This window comes from Aspergillus tubingensis, assembly GCF_013340325.1.
Source record: "Aspergillus tubingensis WU-2223L DNA, scaffold_4, whole genome shotgun sequence".
In the NCBI taxonomy this organism is placed as follows: domain Eukaryota; kingdom Fungi; phylum Ascomycota; class Eurotiomycetes; order Eurotiales; family Aspergillaceae; genus Aspergillus; species Aspergillus tubingensis.
This window is the reverse complement of record NW_023336278.1, coordinates 1,011,513-1,030,325: the sequence shown is the minus strand read 5'-3', so window position 1 is coordinate 1,030,325 and position 18,813 is coordinate 1,011,513. Positions and strand designations below refer to the sequence as shown.

The 18,813-nt window shown below is 52.6% G+C and overlaps 4 protein-coding genes across 4 annotated transcripts; all 4 read left to right on the top strand.

The window, feature by feature from the left end:
* Window positions 1-3,954: 3,954 nt before the first annotated feature.
* On the top strand, window positions 3,955-5,918 carry sebA (putative C2H2 transcription factor (Seb1); the record flags this gene model as incomplete). The annotated part of the gene is made up of 2 exons (XM_035498008.1): window positions 3,955-4,528; window positions 4,657-5,918. The coding sequence occupies 2 exons, from the start codon at window positions 3,955-3,957 to the stop codon at window positions 5,916-5,918; spliced, it is 1,836 nt and encodes a 611-aa protein (XP_035353901.1).
* Window positions 5,919-7,201: 1,283 nt separating this feature from the next.
* Window positions 7,202-9,547, top strand: AtWU_02894 (diphthine--ammonia ligase family protein; the record flags this gene model as incomplete). Its single annotated transcript, XM_035498007.1, has 1 exon — window positions 7,202-9,547. The coding sequence occupies one exon, from the start codon at window positions 7,202-7,204 to the stop codon at window positions 9,545-9,547; it is 2,346 nt and encodes a 781-aa protein (XP_035353900.1).
* Window positions 9,548-10,064: 517 nt separating this feature from the next.
* On the top strand, window positions 10,065-12,773 carry AtWU_02893 (putative phosphatidate cytidylyltransferase; the record flags this gene model as incomplete). Its single annotated transcript, XM_035498006.1, has 2 exons — window positions 10,065-10,617; window positions 10,678-12,773. 2 exons carry the CDS (start codon window positions 10,065-10,067, stop codon window positions 12,771-12,773), a joined length of 2,649 nt encoding a protein of 882 aa, XP_035353899.1.
* Window positions 12,774-15,466: 2,693 nt separating this feature from the next.
* Window positions 15,467-18,519, top strand: atg1 (serine/threonine protein kinase ATG1; the record flags this gene model as incomplete). Its single annotated transcript, XM_035498005.1, has 3 exons — window positions 15,467-15,595; window positions 15,724-18,304; window positions 18,365-18,519. The coding sequence occupies 3 exons, from the start codon at window positions 15,467-15,469 to the stop codon at window positions 18,517-18,519; spliced, it is 2,865 nt and encodes a 954-aa protein (XP_035353898.1).
* Window positions 18,520-18,813: the final 294 nt, after the last annotated feature.

The window sequence follows — 18,813 nt, the reverse complement described above, 5'->3', positions numbered from 1 at the left end:
ATCATATGAAAGGAATGGTTTCGCGGACATTACTACCTAGAACTTACCTAGGCCCATAAAATAACGGTGAAAATAATAATAATTTACAACAGGAATAATAATAGCCATATTAATAAACGTTAGTATGAACAGGGATTCGTCTGCCTAGCCTGCGCGAGGCCCTCCCCGGAAGTACCTGGCTGGCAGGTCCGTAGTAAGTACTCTGCTGTAGTGCCACCCATAAGGCCGGGTATCCCATAGTACCGACTCTTAGCACCATGCCACAGAGAGGGTGGGCCCTACTCAGGACCGTTTCACCATTGGTGTAGAAATAATTTATTCCAGTCGCTTGTTTCTCGAAATTGCTAGTTGCCACTACTACTGCCAGATAGATTAGGTATACTTACGGACGTTTTTTTCGTTCGTGCTCTCTCTTATCAGAACTGGGGACCGGCTTTCGGATTTGGCTTCATCGGTTGTCGAATTACGTGCATACCGTGGAGCCCAAAAAATCCAAAGCAAGACCGAAAGGCAAGTCCAGAGCGAAGTCACCGACCCTCGAGAAAGCAAGATAGGCAAGGAGGAGAAGGGGGAAGACGGAAAATGGGGACTTGACAATGGGCACTGGCCAATTTGGCCCGGACAACAGCAATCTTGACAACTGATTGACTGACTGACTTGCCCATGTGTGTGCGTGCGTTGCGTGGGTGTGAGTGAGTGAGTGGTGGGTGAGTGAGAGTTGACTTCTTTCTCCAACTTCCAACCAATTGTTCTCAGTCATTGCTCTGCTGATCTTACTCGAAATGTGGCCCGGGACGGTCCCAGTGTTGGAACATGGGCCATCCATTCCCTCAATTGCAGTGCACATCTTTGTTCCCTTCCCTTTTCCCTTTCCCGTTTTCCCTTTGAGTTTTCCATTTGGGAGAGGGAGGGTGGACTAAAGACTAAGAGGACATCCCCCAAATGGCGGACGGGATGCTCAGTGGGGCCGACTAGCTTAGCCGGCGAGTCAATCCCTCCCTTTCACGGGTTGAGTCTATTGGCTTCCAATGCAGCCAACTTCGGTTGAATGTCACGATGTCCCCCCGGCAAGACCAGGCTTGCTATCAGTGGCCGACCTGCTTATTGGTTAGTCGGATGTGCTGCCCTTTTTCCCATTCAATCCTTTAACACCCGCATCCTCTTTGCTCTCTTGCTCTCTCTTTCGCTCTACACCACCACCCCCCGCCCCGCCCAACAAAAGCCCCCACTTTCATTCGGTCTGGAGATGCTGACTGGCCCGATTTGCGCTCACTCGTCCATGTCTGTGGGACAGACAAGCCGCTGATAAGCCAGATAGGCTAAGAGATGATGCAGGTCCTAATTGGTAACGGGACCATAATCCAACAGCGTAGCGAGTAATACTACTGTAAGTTGTAGAACATCATCATTGCAAGGGCTGAACGAGTTGGCCGCCTTGTCATTTGATGGCAAAAATGTGATGGATGGTAAGCGCGCAGCTGTGATGTTGGGCCTCCAGAGCTGAGCGAGCAGGGGAAGGGAAGCATTGTGACTGGCAGAGAGGGAGGATGGGCAATCACAGAAGGTTGGCTACTATTTTGGGAGCAATAATACCTACGGTCTCGGATTGGGGTGTGTGGCAATTCACACACACACAGCCATCCCCATGAGAATGCTAGTGAGTAGGTTGCTCATAAATACGGTACCAGCGAAAACATGGGTAAATTACGTGAGACAAACGAAAATTGTGGCCAACTTTCTACTTTCACACACACACTCCCTTTATCTCTGTCTCCCACTTCTCCTGCAGTCAATCATTGCTATCAGGTAATGGAATCATATTCCTCAAGCCTAAACTACTCGGCCGTTACGAAGAGATTTTCTGGGGGGAAAAAAGAGAGGGGGGGCTTAAAGTGGCCATTTGGACCACCACGAGTGGGAATTGAAAGGCGTCAGTCACACCTGGTACGACCTACTATATCAGGTATCGTATAGATAGGCGTCGTACCTCAGGAGCCAGGTATCTTGTGGCATTTCTCCCACACGCTCATGCCATCGCGGCCTCCTATTGGAACATGGTCATCTCCGCATTTACCAGGCCATTACGGTAGGACGTGGGTTCCGTAATAATGGGCTTGGAGGACCGACCATTTTCTCATGCACCATTGAAATGGGGCTTTGAGGGCCGCCAATGTTCCCACTCGTGCTCATGTGCCCCACGCAACTTACGCCTTTTTGGGCTCCGCGGCCGACAAGGTGGGGCCTAGTTTCTGGCTAGTCCGGTCGGGGATTCGTCGTCTCTTGTTAACTTCTGATCCAACTTACTACAACTTTTCTGTCCATCCACTCTGCTCTCCCTCCCCCCATTCCCCTCTCTCTCTCCCTCCGTCCCTCCCTCCCTCCTCCACCCAGAACCCACTCACCCAAATTGAGGAATGGCACAACATGTCCCGGCTAACTTAGGTTGGTCGGGTTCTACCTCTACCTGCCTAGGTTGAATATTGCTCTGCTCCTGCTGCTAACTAAACTAAACTAACTACTAACTGCTGCTGATGCCGCTGACTGTGATGATGAAGAAGCCCGCCGAGGAGGGTTCCACCTCCCGTTGGTCTCCGCTCCCAAGTTTCTCATTCGGTTGGTACTGAGATGTGCACCGGCGCCAATCTGCTATTCTTTGCCGCCCCAGACTAGAAAATCGACTTGACCAGGACGGATGTGCATAAGGATTAAAAAAAGTGGGCAGGTATGATGATAATCCGAGGATAAATGATCCCCCCAAAATTATTTGGGGTCGAGAAGAAGGCTGTGGGAGAAATTAAAAAAAAAAAAGAGGGAAATGGAAAAATCCAAAATAATAATAATTCACAAAAAAAGGGTTCAAAAAATGAATTCCGAAAAGAAATAAAAATGAATCTTACGAAAAGAGAATAAAATAAGAAAATAATAATAATAAAAAAAGGAAGAAAAAGAGAGTCTCCGAACATATGACACCATACCATTCCGGCAGATTTATTAGTTGATTTATTACTATATTACGATTACTACTACTATTATAGTAGTGACCGTTCGCTGCTGGCACCACCACCAGCGAAAGTAAAGTTCCATGCAGCCCATCTCGCCCAAAAAGGCTTTCAGACTAAAAAGTACGGCTCCAGTCCTACTGCTCACTACTCACGGCGCTACCAGCTCGTAGCACAAGCAGATCAGTCGCTCTTTTATCCACTGCCCATCCTTCTGGCCGGCTTTCCTCTTTCCATATCGGCCCTGTCTCTCATTTTCCCCGCGACTGTCCTCGTCCTTCAAATTAATCTTCTTTATTTCTTATTTTTTCCATTTTTGCCCTTTTTAGACTTGTCTCGATCCTCATCTGGTCTTTCCTTTCTCTCTTCCCTCTCTCTTTTATCTCTCTCTCTTAATCTTAATTGTCTGCCCTCTTTTTCTCTCTTTTACTTTTGCGACTCTATACAGTCTCTCCCGGTTTCCTTGAATCGAGAACGTCCTGAACCATACTCATCTTTTGGTTTGGCTCGTTTCGACATACAAGGTGCCTGTCCTTCCTTCATAGACTTGCGGCATAGTCGTCAGATATAATCCCAGATACCACCAACACGACATTCAACCTTTCTATCAAGAACGAAACAGTCGTTTCTCACAGCATACCAATCAATCAATCAATCAGTCAATCTCGCATCTCATATATACTCTACTGGTTGAGAGCGGTTCCTGGATTATCATCTGTCCTTCCCCCAGTCATTCTCTCTCAAAGTGCAAGCAACTCTGCAAGACATTCATTCACCCTCAGCGCTCATCGCTGTGGACGAGCTACCAACTATATAACTAATAATATCCACTAAAGAGTAGAGCTACCTCTACTCTTGTATTCACAACGTCCTACCATCTGTGAGTGCGCCTCTTCCTATTCCAGGCGCAGTGCGAGTGACTGACCGGGTTCCCTGTTCTTTATCTCTAGACACAATGGACGGAACATACACCATGGCACCTACTCCGGTGCAAGGTCAACCATCTTTTGCATACTACCCTGATTCGCAGCAAAGACAACATTTCACCAGCCACCCCTCAGATATGCAGTCATACTATGGCCAAGTGCAGGCTTTCCAGCAACAACCACAGCACTGCATGCCGGAGCAGCAGACTCTCTACACTGCCCCTCTTATGAACATGCACCAGATGGCTACCACTAACGCCTTCCGTGGCGCCATGAACATGACTCCTATTGCCTCTCCTCAGCCGTCACACCTCAAGCCCACAATTGTTGTGCAGCAGGGCTCTCCTGCCCTGATGCCTTTGGACACGAGGTTCGTCGGTAACGACTACTACGCATTCCCCTCCACCCCACCACTCTCCACAGCTGGAAGCTCAATCAGCAGCCCGCCTTCTACCAGCGGCACTCTTCACACCCCAATCAATGACAGCTTCTTTGCTTTCGAGAAGGTGGAGGGTGTCAAGGAGGGATGCGAGGGAGATGTTCATGCAGAGATTCTGGCCAATGCTGACTGGACCCGGTCTGACTCGCCGCCTCTTACTCCTGGTAAGTTGTTATCTAACCCGTTGTCTTTTGACTTGGTTGCCAGATTGGAGGGATGAGTGCATCCAACGGAAAATGCACGGGGCCGGACATCTAGGGTTGTACAGGGAAACTAACTCGACTTGTTCTAGTGTTCATCCATCCGCCTTCCCTCACCGCCAGCCAAACATCCGAGCTTCTGTCAGCGCACAGCTCTTGCCCATCTCTTTCCCCATCGCCATCTCCCGTGGCCCCCACATTCGTTGCCCAGCCTCAAGGTCTGCCGACCGAGCAGTCCAGCTCCGACTTCTGTGACCCCCGTCAGCTGACGGTCGAGTCCTCCATCAATGCCACCTCTGCTGACCTGCCGCCTCTGCCCACGCTTTCTTGCGATGACGAGGAGCCTCGCGTGGTTTTGGGCAGCGAGGCCGTGACCCTTCCTGTCCATGAGACTCTCTCGCCCGCCTTCACCTGCTCCTCTTCGGAGGACCCTCTCAGCAGCCTGCCCACCTTTGACAGCTTCTCGGACCTGGACTCGGAAGACGAATTCGTCAACCGCCTGGTCGACTTCCCCCCTAGTGGCAACGCCTACTACCTGGGCGAGAAGAGGCAACGTGTGGGAACGACATACCCTCTCGAGGAAGAGGAGTTCTTCAGTGAGCAGAGCTTCGACGAGTCTGACGAGCAGGATCTCAGTCAGTCCAGTCTTCCTTACTTGGGAAGCCACGACTTCACTGGCGTTCAGACCAACATCAATGAAGCCTCGGAGGAGATGGGTAACAAGAAGCGGAACAACCGCAAGTCGCTGAAGCGGGCTAGTACCTCGGACAGCGAGACGGACTCAATTAGCAAGAAGTCGCAGCCTTCGGTCAACAGCCGTGCCTCCAGCACGGAGACAAACGCCTCGACACCCCAGGCTGTCCAGGCCCGCCACAACTCCGACGCGCATTCTTGCGCTTCTGAGGCTCCTGCTGCCCCCGTTTCGGTTAACCGACGTGGTCGTAAGCAGTCCCTGACGGACGATCCCTCCAAGACCTTTGTGTGCACTCTCTGCTCCCGTCGCTTCCGTCGCCAAGAGCACCTCAAGCGTCACTACCGCTCCCTCCACACTCAGGACAAGCCTTTCGAGTGCAACGAGTGCGGTAAGAAGTTCTCGCGGAGCGACAACCTTGCGCAGCACGCTCGCACTCATGCGGGTGGCTCTGTCGTGATGGGCGTCATCGACACCGGCAATGCGACCCCGCCAAACTCCTATGAAGAACGAGACCCTAGTACGCTGGGGAACGTTCTCTACGAGGCCGCCAACGCCGCCGCTACCAAGTCGACAACCAGTGAGTCGGATGAGAGTTCCTCTGACTCGCCGACCGTCGACCGACGGGCGCCCAAGAAGCGCAAGCGCGACAGCGACGCCTAGACTGGCATCCGCTTGGCTTGCAGCTATCACGATGATATGTGACCAGGAGCTCCCCATATATCACTTAATAACATCCTATACATAACCTTCCATTCCACTGGTTGGTCTGACTTGGTCTTGCGGTTTGGCGTCCGGGCTTTGTTTCTGGCGGTGACCAGAATAGGAATTACAGGTGTACGGGTTTTGACCGGTTCTGGTGCCCTACTCAAAAAAGGAAAAGAAAAAACGAAAACGATACAAACCATGAGTAAAGGGCACCCTTTATGGGACCGAATATTGGCGAAGCATTAGACCGGCGGCAACGGAACTTGGGCGCACTTGGAGTCCACGGTTGGACCAAAACTAATTAGAGCGCATGATGACTTTCACATTTGAGGCACTGGTGATCTGGGTTGATCTTTTCTCCGATTCCCCTTTCTACTCCTTTTTACCTTTCTTTTTTACCATCTGTTTGCAGCGAGAGAATATCTCCGACTCAATCCTCGCGCGACGGGGGCTATTGACCCCCTGTCGGCGATTTTCTGTGTACCCGATCTCCACCTCTTTTCCTTACCAGCTTCTGCTATATACTTCATTCTTCTTTTTTTGTTGCCTTCAGTTGCATTCATTGTGCCTATTCGATGTAATATTTTTGCACACTCCTGTCATTCTGCTGATTGCAGAAACATCCACCCCCAATCCATCTGTGCTGGCCACATGTACAATTTAATACTATCAAATTTCCCCAATCGTTGCCTCATACCCCTGTGTGCATCATCCTATTTCCTTCCACTCTTGTCGGTTGCATCCACATGTGCATAATACTTGTGTGCCATTTGTGTTGAGCGTATTGTTCGTTCTGCAACTTAGCTAGTATAATTGATATTTTGAACATATCGCAAGTCATACCAGTTGACTGTAAGCTAGCATTGTATGATAGTATGGTTGTTATCTTAGCTATATGCAGCGTATAGATACTTGGTAGTATGACTCGGGCGGCTGCAGTCGGCTTTCCGAGTCTGGCCTCGAACGTCACCCGCAGAATAAAACCATGAACTTGAGTTCTCCACATACATTTCTAGCTCCCTCAAAACCACACAATCATTCTGCTTCAACCTTCTCTTTACCCCATTCTAGATTTCAATATACACCTAACCACTCAACTCCCCACCCGACTCAGCAAAAAAAGGTGACGAGGGGCCCGATCAATCCTCTACTAAAAGGGAGTGGAAAAAAAAAAGCAAAGAAAAATCCCCCCGCACTCAAATCACTATCTACCCCTCTCCCACAATTCAATACAAATCATGTCTACATCAACTACACCATCTCTCCCCCTCCCCACATCCCCCACAAGTCTAAATGTCATCGCCTTGATTTCGGGAGGTAAAGACTCCCTATACTCTATTCTCCACTGCATCCGGAACGGACATAAGGTGGTTGCGCTGGGGAATTTGTATCCGCCTACTTCCACCACTACCACTCGTCATGAGGAAAAATCACAAGGAGATGGCGATGATGAGGAAGATGAGGAAGAAGACATCGACAGCTTCATGTACCAAACAATCGGACATAGCATTATCCCGCAGTATGAATCCGCGTTAGGGATCCCGCTGTATCGGCAGGAGATTATAGGGTCTGCGGTGGATACGGGGAGGGTTTATCGTGATTCTTCTTCATTATCAACCGGAGGAGAAGGAGAGGAAGAAGGAGACGAAACCGAATCCCTCATCCCGCTCCTCCAACGCATCAAGGCCGCTCACCCGGAAGCCAACGCCATCTCTGCCGGCGCTATTCTCTCCACGTACCAACGTACCCGGATTGAGAACGTCGCAGCGAGGATGGGTCTCGTGCCGCTCGCTTGGCTGTGGCAGTACCCGGTGTTGCCTGCGCCGGAGGAGAGGTTTGGTCTTGGGGGAGAAGCGGGTCTATTGGAGGATATGGCTGCTGTTGGGTGCGAGGCGAGGATCATCAAGGTTGCGTCTGGGGGATTGGATTCGGGGTTTCTGTGGGGAGATGTTTCCGGGAGGAATGCGGGTGTTAGGAGGAGGATTATCAATGGGATGAAGAGGTTTGTGTTGGATGGTGGGGATGTGAGGGGCGCGGTGTTGGGTGAGGGTGGGGAGTATGAGAGTTTGGCGTTGGATGGGCCGGGTTTTCTTTGGAAGAAGAGGATTGAGGTCCCCAGGTGGGAGGAGGGCGCTGGGGAGGGGGGTGTTGCGTTTGTGAGGGTTAGGGGGGCGAGGTGTGTGGATAAGGATGGGGATGGGGATGGGGTGGTGCCGGGGGATGTGAGGAGGCCGGTGTTGTTGGATGAGGGGTTTAAGGGGGTGTTGGGGGAGGTATTGGGGAGTGAGGAGGTGGTAGGGAAGAGGGAGGCAAAGGTGTCGTCGTCTCAAGGGCAGATGGAGGTGTTGCAGAGTATGAATGGTGGCACGTGGGTGGTTGCTAATATCTCGGCCCCCGAGGCTGGTCCTGGGGCTGCGGAGCAGATGGAGGCGATCAAGGAGAATATTGAGGCGATTCTGGCTTCTACTGGGCGTGAGGATGGGACTGCGTCTCGGACTACGGCTGATATTGTCTTTACGACGGTGCTGCTGCGCTCCATGGCGGACTTTGCCTTGATGAATGGCATCTACGTCTCCTTGTTCAAGAAGCCCAATCCTCCGGCGAGAGCTACGGTGGCTTGCGGCGATAGTCTGCCAGAGGGTGTGAAGGTCATGGTATCGGCGGTTGTGGATTTGGGTCCTCGAGAGCAAAGGCAGGGTCTTCATGTCCAGTCGCGTTCTTACTGGGCGCCGGCTAATATCGGCCCTTACTCGCAAGCCATGTCGGTTCCCGTACAGGGTTCGGAGCACATGGTTTACATTGCCGGACAGATTCCGCTGGAGCCGGCTTCGATGGAGATGATGAGTGCTTCAGGGGAAGCACTGACGCGGCCGTGGATTGAGAACTATGCCACGCGGTCGGTGCTTTCCTTGCAGCATCTTTGGAGGATTGGGCACGCTATGGAGGTTGACTGGTGGCTGGGCGCTATTGCTTTCTTGGTGGGAGAAGAGCACATTGAGACACAGGCCCGGCTGGCATGGAACATTTGGGAGCGGATGCATGCTCGTCATGAAGAAGAAGACGACGAAGACGGAGAATCAGCCTTGGATGTCTGGGATATCAAGTATGGAGGCCGAGCGCACGAGCAAGCCACGAGTCCATCGACACCTAACTTGCCTAACTTTGGGGTGGTCCAGTCAGACGCTTTGGTTCCTGCGTTTTTCGCAGTCCAGATATCAGAGCTTCCCCGAGGAAGTGATATCGAATGGCAGGGTCTGGGGTACAGGTGTGGTGGATTGCGGATGGCTGCAGAAGATACGGAGTATGGCCGCAAGACCACTGTGTCCACAGAGCAGAACCTCAGTTATATCGGCATTGAGATCGACATGGAACAGTCGGGATCTGATTTGGACTCGTATCTGCAGCTTGTCCTGCAGAAGCTGCCTGAGGTGGCAGAAGGTTCTCACGCGATCATCTATACCAGTCAGCCATTGTCCAAACCTGCGTTCTCCGCGCAGATTGTTCCCTGCAAATCTGTCTGGGGAGCGAAAGGACGAGAGTTGGCGGCAGGTGTCATTATACAAAGACACACCCCGGCATCATAGGCGTGCTGCTTGCTGTAAGGCTGCCGGGCCATGCAGGGGTCCATTGCGCACGGCTTTCAAGTATGCATCATGGATCATTCGACGTCTTAGAGTGGAGGCACCGATACAAAAGTACATATCTCCTGACTCGTAGAGGAATTAGGAACAACAATGTAGTGAATAACCTTTTGTAAGATTCAGGAGTGACGATGGGTTCACTTGATGGGCTGATTCCAAGAGGCTCTCCTGCTGACGTGCTGCGCGGCATGTGATAAGCGAAAAAACCCGCCTTTCCGCCCTGGGATTCCGGTTCGATCAAAGCGATAACATTCTCACTTCATCTTCTTCTTCGCTGCTGCCACCCCACGCACCTCTCCTGGGTCAATTCTCCTGGTATATTGACACGCCTTCTGTTTGATCTCGGTCATCTGGTCCTGTCATCGCTAACCCTCCGTCTCAACCCAGTGCTCCTCCACCGACCCATCAGTCGATATGACGTACTCGCTCTGAAGGCCGCTCATCACCCACCATCCATGCCATGGCCGTTTCGCTGAGCCAGGAGGAAGATGGATCGCTTCCTGTCAACGGTTCTGCCCTCGAAATAGAGCTGTCTGACACTCCCCGACAACCCTCTCGTTCCCCTCACCCGTATCGTCGCAAGGGCTCGCATTCATCGTCGCTGCCTGCGGATACCGGCGACCGATCAACCCGTCTCCACTGGCCACGGACCTCGAGCGATAGTGGCACCGAGGCTGATGATGAAAGCACGGGCATACTGAGGGGTCTACCAGCAGCACCTTTGCGACCAAGGAAAGGGTTGCGTTCGGGTCGTCATGCTGTTGGCGAGGAAGACCAGTGGTTTCCCCTATTGCGCCCGTGGCCGTCGATAACCCGTTCCACCTCACGGAGCTCGCGGCGGAGCTCAGGAGAAGAAGCCGAGGCCTCAGCGACAGGATTGCGCGAACAGGAAGCTCGGAAGCGACGCATCGGGGTTCTGCAGAGGTTGTTGGAGGCTGCGTTGCTCCTCTCGGTGGGCGGCGTCGTTCTGGGACAAGAAAGCACGAGGGCGATTGCTTGGGCTTGGAGAAAAGGTGCGCGAGATATCATAGTGTATTTGAGAGCTTGTCCCTGTGGTTGCTAATGTTCCCTAGAGCTTCTTGCCCATTCCCTACTTGTCGGTGGGCTTTACGCCGCTTATCCTTTCCATCGAGATGGACGTTTTCGCTTCTCAAGACTACGGTCCTTTGTTATCCCTACGACTTTCGATCCTGCTCCGCTGCTTTACCCGATCTTGATACCCATTTACGTTGCTTTGTCTTTAGCGCAGCATAGTCCTACTCTAATACTCCCTAATGTCCTCCTCAGTCTCTCATCTCTTCCGCCTGCCGTCATCCCACTGCACGATTGTGTTCACGGACACAGCATCGTCCATTGGATGATCACTCTGCTTCCGGTTATCGTCTCGGAGCAACTATCGGCAGGAATTTCGCCTCCCAAACCTTTATCTCTTCGCGGCCTCAACTCGGAATCTTTGGCTCTTCTTTTTCCTTTGCATCAAGCGTTGATACCCACTTTAGATTTTTTGTTGACTACCAGCGTCCTTCCCGCAGAACTGCAGCTTTTGACAAGCGCTCTGATCAATATATTCTTATTTGCGTCCTCGCCTCAGGCGGAAATCCTTAAGGCGTTGCTATGGCTTGGTGGCCTGTGCATCTTCATCTCTTGTCGCGACGTGCTTCGCTGGGAAGTGGCTCTGGCCAGGATCCCCAGCTGGAAATTTCGGCGAGCGCCCAGCAACTCGCAGTCACCTCGAAATATCTTCAATGTGCTTGATCACAAGTTATGCCAGCGACTAAGCCGCACGGGCACCTCGGAGGACAATCTGTCGGACAGTGACTCGCCAGAAGGCCAATTCTCGCTCGTCTCACGAAAGACAATGCTCGAGTCGCGTGACAAAACCAAGGCGGGCGAGCCCAATCGCACCGTAGAGGCTGAGGTGACAGAAAGCGTCCGGCAGCAGCCTACACTTACGCACCGGCGACGGCACACGATCTCTAGCGTCAGCGAGGTCGCACGCACAGGAAGAGTCAGAACTACGCCCAGTGGGCGACGCAAGCGGTCAATGGCCCCTGGTCTAGCGTCGTTCCTGTCGCTGACAGTGCCTCAAGCTCAAGTCCGGAAATGGATGTATGCCCTGTTTGTCTACGTGACCGTGCTGCTCATCATCCTAGGACCTGTTCGAAAATATGTGGGCGAGCAGGCGTTAAACGGAGAAGACCCGTTCGGGTGGGCACTGAGCTATCTGCTGGGCAACGTTTCATGGTTTCGATTCTGGGTGATTATGTGGAACCTGGAGTATTGGATTCCTCTCCCCGCTCGCCTGGACCCTGACCTGTTGGACGCCTCCTGCACTCTTGGCTGGGTCGAACATCTCCGCCGAGATGTCTTCGGGGAGGCTAATTCGCGCCTCCTCGTTGCAGCATATTGCGTTGTGGTACTTGTGACTGGATTGGCGGTTGTGTTACAGTTGAGCTCCATCGCGGAGGTCGATACGAGACGCAAGGTCTTCCATGGCATGATGGTGCTGATGTTCCTTCCGACGGTGTACATCGACCCCACATTTTGTGCTCTGGCCCTGAGTCTGGTCCTGTCCGTCTTCCTGCTGCTCGATCTCTTCCGAGCGTCCCAGCTGCCCCCGATCTCGCGCCCGTTGACTTACTTCCTTGCCCCCTACGTGGACGGGCGCGATCACCGGGGCCCTGTGATCGTGTCGCACATCTTCCTCCTCATCGGATGCTCGATCCCCCTTTGGCTTTCCCTGGCAGATATCCCTCGGACGGGCGACCATCCCTGGATGGGGTGGAGTGCGATGACCCGGGACGTGAGTATGGTGAGCGGGATCATCTGCGTGGGCATGGGCGATGCGGCAGCGTCGCTAGTGGGGCGACGGTTCGGTCGGCGCAAGTGGTTTTGGGGAGGAGGAAAATCGCTCGAGGGCAGCGTGGCCTTTGCGGTTGCTGTAACGTGTGGCTTATTATTCGCGCGAGTCTGGCTCGTGCTGGGAGAATGGCCGATTAGTGGAGACAACTATGGACTGCACCAGAATTTCCCCTGGTTGAAAACCGTGGTGAAAGTCATTTTGGCCGCTGGGGGAACCAGCGCAACCGAGGCGATTCTGACAGGATGTAATGACAATGTCGTGGTTCCGATTGTGCTATGGCTCCTCGTGAGAGGGCTTGGGGTTTGAGGAGGCTTGTTGTTGAACCCTACCTTTCCCCCGTTTCTAGAACGTCTTTTTGGTGAAGTTTAGTATGTGGTTCTGTGGTCGCGAAGGACACACATCGATGGGACGCCCTGTTTTTGGTTACCCAAGAATGGCCCGACCGGGGAGGATAGACAGGAAGAATTAAATCAGACCAAAAGGGTGGGAATTTTCTTCCTCTGTGTTCCTTGTTTCTATATACAATTGCCTTTGAAGGAATAGAGGAAGAGCCAGGCGTCAGGCGGTCATTTTTGTGGGAATGACGTGGAGGGCTTGTTTTTCTTGGTTCCTCTTCATTCTCAATTCTTCATATTATCTTTTGGCAGGAATGTGTGCGTGTGTGTCCCTACTGTGTATGATGCAGTTGCTTTTTCTTTTGATTTTTTTTTTTTACTACTTTGGCCTTCCACTTCCCTGTGAATATTGACGGGCAGTCGAGTAAATAGAAATACTACCACCTCCAGATACCAATCTACGACAGCAAACAGGGAGCTACTAGTACTGTGGAGATAACTAAGTACTGATAACAATCAGGCAGCATTGCGACGGGGCCACGGGGTTATCATCAACCAGTCAGCAGCCACCGACGCCGGCGTAGGCTTGTTGATCGCCACCTAAGTAAGGTTTCCGTGGGCGAGGCTACGGGAGTGCGCAGTAGAAGAACTTAACAAGTGAGGTAGGGTACATAGCTTTAGCTTATCAGGGCGATCCGGTTCTTCATTCAGTTTCAGTCAGTCGGTGGCGAGGTCGCATGGGGAGGCTGTGTTTGTGTCATAGGTAGAAGTAGTTCTGTCCGACGTAATAAATGTTAGTTAAGTAACTTAGTTGAAGATGAGTCACTTGATGATAGTAGCCAGCCTCTGGGGGTGGGAAATGGGAGCCTGCAGAATGATTCGGTGTCCGGGGAATGGGGGAGAATTCTCCCGCGAACGTTGGGTTGGTTACCATGAAACTGACTGACTGACTGAGTGACGGACTGAAAGTTGAACTAACTGGGACTGGGTCGATCGGGGATCGGCTGGCTGGCTGGGGGGAGGAGGATTGATGATTGATGATTGAAGAGAGAGGGAAGAGAAAGTGGAGAAACGAGAGGTGTCACTGCTGCAGTGTCCCTTGGGAAACGGAGGGAGGGTGACCTGACTTGGTTTTTACCAGGAATAGAATCTCGTATGGTAAGTTAAGAACATCAGTCAGGCGCAGGTAGAATGTGATGAAGAAGTGGGTTTCAGTGCAGTATTGGTTCTATACGGTATGATGTAATACCGATCATCTACTCCGTCCTTCCTTCCCCCCTCCGCTTCTTCTTCATCCGGCCTCAGGCGATGGATAGGTGGGATGGATGGATGGATTGGATCGCGCCCGTTATCATCGTGTACTGTCGCCTGCAGCTTTATCTTTTCTTGCTGGTAATTAATTTTCCTGGCAACTTCCGGGGTCCCCCTTTTTTTCTTTTTTCTGCTGGTGGGTTTCTGAGTCTGGGGATTTCCTTCTTTCCCTTGTGCAATCCTGCAGGTTGCTTTGTTGGTTGGTGAGATTAGTATATTTATGAGTGAGTTGATGCCATTTCTTTTTTTTGTCTTTGGTCTTGTTGCGTGATTTATTCGGTTTCTGTCGTATACTGCATTGGTTGGTTCCTGTCTGTCTTCGTACTTTTTCTTATTGTTTTTGGCAGATGGATTGATTAGCTAAGGAGGACCCAAATTTGGTTGCGGTCATACCTGAGATACCAGTAGTCTAGTGGTTCCGCTCTTCTGACCGCCTTGGTTCTCCCTCCCCCCAGGTCATTCAATCATCCGCCAGTCCTATTTGGCTCGTTATCGGCGGTCACGCTCTCTGTCTCTCGTTGCGCTGCGCTGCTCTCCCAGACATCGTCAAGGATCCCTGGGTCCAGCTGCTTCCCGCCTTTCCTACCTACTCTCTCTTCCCCCATCACATCATTCAGCTTCCTTTCCCACTCACTCATCTTCTCTCTCGACTATTTTTTGCTCTGATCTTCTTCTTCTTCTTCTACTTCCTCCTCCTATATCTTCTTGCTTCGTCACTTTTAACCTAACCCTCACCTCTCACGCCATCTCTGGCTTATCTATCACGCCTCCCCACCGTTCTCGTCCCTAGTGCGGTGATTCATACCTTATCGTCGATCCCCCGATCCTCCTCCTTCTATAGTACTTACTTAAAGTCCCACGCCTTGGTCGTCATCCGTCTGGCCATCCCTGTCGCCCTTCATCCTATCATACAAGCCCCCGTTTTCCGCCTCACCGCTCTCCTGCCTACTTGCGCCCTACTGTAGGTGTGCTGCGCACCCTATTTCTCGTCCCCCAACTTCTCCGACACCTACTCTACTACTACTAGTACTACTGCCTACGCTCTGGACCGTCCCTTTCTTCCTGCCCCGTTTACTGTCCCCGTCGTCTGCCACGCAGTCTAGCCCTCCTTGCCTCTCCTCCTCCGGCTTGCCACGCTCATCCCATCCATCTCTCCTACTTCCTATCTTCCGTCTCGCTTTATCATCCGCTCTATCCACTCGCCCATCACCGGCCGCTCCTCTGATCTACCTTTCGCTCCCCTGATGGGCCTCTTCCATCACCCGACGCTGTTTCTGCCGCTGTTGAGGTAGTGTGTGGTTGACGGGGCGTGTGGTTGGTCTCTAAAGACGCTCTCATCGCCTGGCTGCAGTCATGGCATCTGCACATCATTCCAGGAGGTCCAATGAGGGCCCTCATGGCGAGATGCCCATTGGCCATTACACTCGGCTGAACGAGATCGGTCGAGGGAGTTTTGCCGTGGTCTACCAAGGTGTTCATACGGTAAGTTGGGATCCTGTTTCCTCTGATTATTATCTCTGTTGAAGATCCGGCCTGTTTATATAGTCCGGTGTTTTCGGGTGGTGAAATTACAAGGGCTAATCAGTGATGATGCGGTTATCGCGATTTAGAGATCACGCACCTATGTGGCAATCAAATCGGTTACCATGACCAAACTCAGCAGGAAGCTCAAGGAGAACCTCGCCTCTGAGATTTCCATCCTCAAACAGCTCCACCATCCCCATATCGTCGCTCTCCTTGACTGCCATGATACGACCTCCAATATTCATTTGGTGATGGAATTCTGTGCTATGGGGGACCTTTCCCACTTCATCAAGGGGCGTCATACCCTGCGGGACAGCTCATACACACGGGAATTGATAGCGAAGTACCCCAATCCTGGGGATGGTGCGGGCCTTAACGAGGTGATCGTCCGCCACTTCCTTAAACAACTTTCGAGCGCACTCAGATTCCTTCGGGATCGTGATTTAATTCATCGGGACATCAAACCACAGAATCTGCTGCTCTGTCCTGCACCGTCGTCGTACCGCAGCGGGGCTGCTGAATTCGTACCTTTCAAGAGCAGCGAGGACTCCTTTAGCCCGAAGACCGGACTGGAGTCTCTGCCAATGCTAAAGCTTGCTGACTTTGGCTTCGCCCGGTCTTTGCCGGCCACCTCTCTCGCGGAGACTTTGTGTGGCTCGCCACTGTACATGGCCCCTGAGATTTTGCGATACGAGAAATACGACGCGAAGGCAGATCTATGGTCTGTGGGCACGGTACTTTATGAGATGGTAGTCGGGAAGGCCCCGTTCCGTGCAGTGAACCATATTGAACTCATCAAAAAGATCGAGAAAAATAAGGACCAAATAACATTTCCGCCGGCGAACCGTGTGTCGGAGGACATCAGGGATCTCATTAGAGGTCTCCTGAAGCAACACCCAATGGATCGGATGAATTTTGATGTTTTCTTCGCGCACAAAGTTCTCACAGAACCGATTCCCGGTCTGGTAGCGGATGACACTCCCCTCGGGCGTTCTCCGGCCGACCCAACACCTCGACCTGGTTCCGGGTCAAGGCGTAGCACGCCCGTTCAAATGAAACGTGAGAATGCGCTGTCTGCTGGAGTCCGGGACGAGCCATCGACTTACCCGGCGGTTCAACGAGCCATGACACAGAGCCCTCGGCCAGAGACCCCTTCAACGCCTATGCGGAGGACTGGAAGTGCGGGCAAGCATCATGCTGCTCCGAATGAGCCTACACCGCCAGCATCTCATCCCACAAGGCCGAGCCCAGTGTCTCTGGCGACTGCCCCTGGCCGCCAGGAGCATGTCGATCGCCCTCCCACGACGGCCGTCTTGGAACAGCAACGGAGACGTACGGCTTCCTCGGGGGTGCCCCAAGTTGACAAACCCGCCGAGAAAGCGAAGGACGAAAAGGAGCATGCTGCGCAAGAGGTAGCATTTGAGAGGGACTACGTGCTTGTGGAAAAGCGTGCGGTAGAGATGAATGCTTTTGCTGACGAACTGGCCTACAACCCACGAATGCAAGGTGGCCAAGGAGGTGCAGTATCCCGGCGTTCGGGAGCGGCTCCAGGCACACCTCCGGCCGGGGGGTCGTCGCCCCATGCGTCGCCCAGCAAAGCCATGCAAATCATATCAGGGCGTTCCCGTGCCGATTCAACCCACGTTCGTCAAAATTCATACGATCGCCGCTATGGGCAAAGCCCTACGTCGGCTACATCGGCCATCTCAAAGGCTCTCAATATGGCCAGCGGACGTTTGTTTGGAATGAGTTTCTCACCACCCCTGACCATCACGAAAGGCGGACGCTCGCCTCCGCTGGCCTACAATCCGTTTCCCGCATACCCCAGTGCCCAAACGAGCTTGATTGTCCACGCGGATGGGGGTAAGCACGGTGCCAACTTGGACGAAGATAGCAAAACCGTCCATGATCTTGAGGAGTGTGCCACGCGCAGTGATGTCGTGTACGGGTTTGCCGAAGTCAAGTACAAGCAGCTGATTCCACTAGCACCATCTGCCGCCACTGGGTTTTCAGGAGACCCAGCATCGGATGCTGTCGATTCGGCGGATGGTGGACTCACGGTCGATGCTATTGTGACCTTATCCGAGGAAGCCCTGGTTCTCTACGTTAAGGCCTTGTCATTGCTGGCGAAATCGATGGATATTGCGCGTGTATGGTGGACCCGCAAGAGCCGGGGCGATACACTCAGCAGAGCGGATACTGGAAGCACAGTTGCGGGCAATCGGATCAACAATGTCGTCCAGTGGGTGCGCAACCGATTCAACGAGGTACTGGAGAAAGCCGAATTTGTCCGGCTCAAATTGGTTGAGGCGCAGAAGAGACTGCCCTCGGATCATCCCAGCCATCCCAGCAACCTGTCGGTTGCATCCTCCCTAGGCTCCGGAACGTCTGCCGATGTGGTGGTCAGCCCCGACGTGACAGCAGAGAAGCTCATGTACGAGCGCGCATTGGAAATGAGCCGCGTGGCGGCTATCAATGAGATCACCGGCGAGGATTTGGCCGGTTGCGAAATCTCGTATGTCACCGCCATCCGGATGCTCGAAGCCATCCTGGATGATGTGGAAGTATCCCGACCGGGCCAAAACGGCGGTGCTGATAGAGCCGACGGCCGGCGGGACAACGAGGATGGCGGACAGAACGAGCCCCAGGCGGTGATTCTGGCGAAAAGTAAGTGTTCTCTCCACCTTAATGCACGGCACTGCGTAGGTAGGCGCTAACGCTTGGCAGTGATATCGAAGATCCGGAATCGCCTGGCGTCGCTCCGGAAGAAACTGGCGCTCCTGTCGAATCGGTACACGCCCCCGTCCAGTGGACCGGGCAAAATGCCGCCGTCGAATCTCGTGCCAGTCTCCCCTGCAGTGGGAGCCACGCCGCCGAAATAAGACGTTGACCGTTAGAAGCATGCAGGACCATGCTCATTCTGCCCCTTCTTTATTTTACCTTATTTTCTTCTATTTCATAGCTCAGGTTGTGTGGGCATTGCTAATGCAGGCAACTACATTTCAAGCTAGTACCTTGACACGCGTGCGGGACTTGCTTCTACTTCTTCCATTCTCCACGCCAGTTCTCTCTGGGTTTTGATATACGCATTGATGCACGAGTATTTTATTGTTCTTCATACGGGTTTATTATAGGGTTGCCGTGTTTTTTTTTTGCGTGTGTTGTTTCCTTTTTCC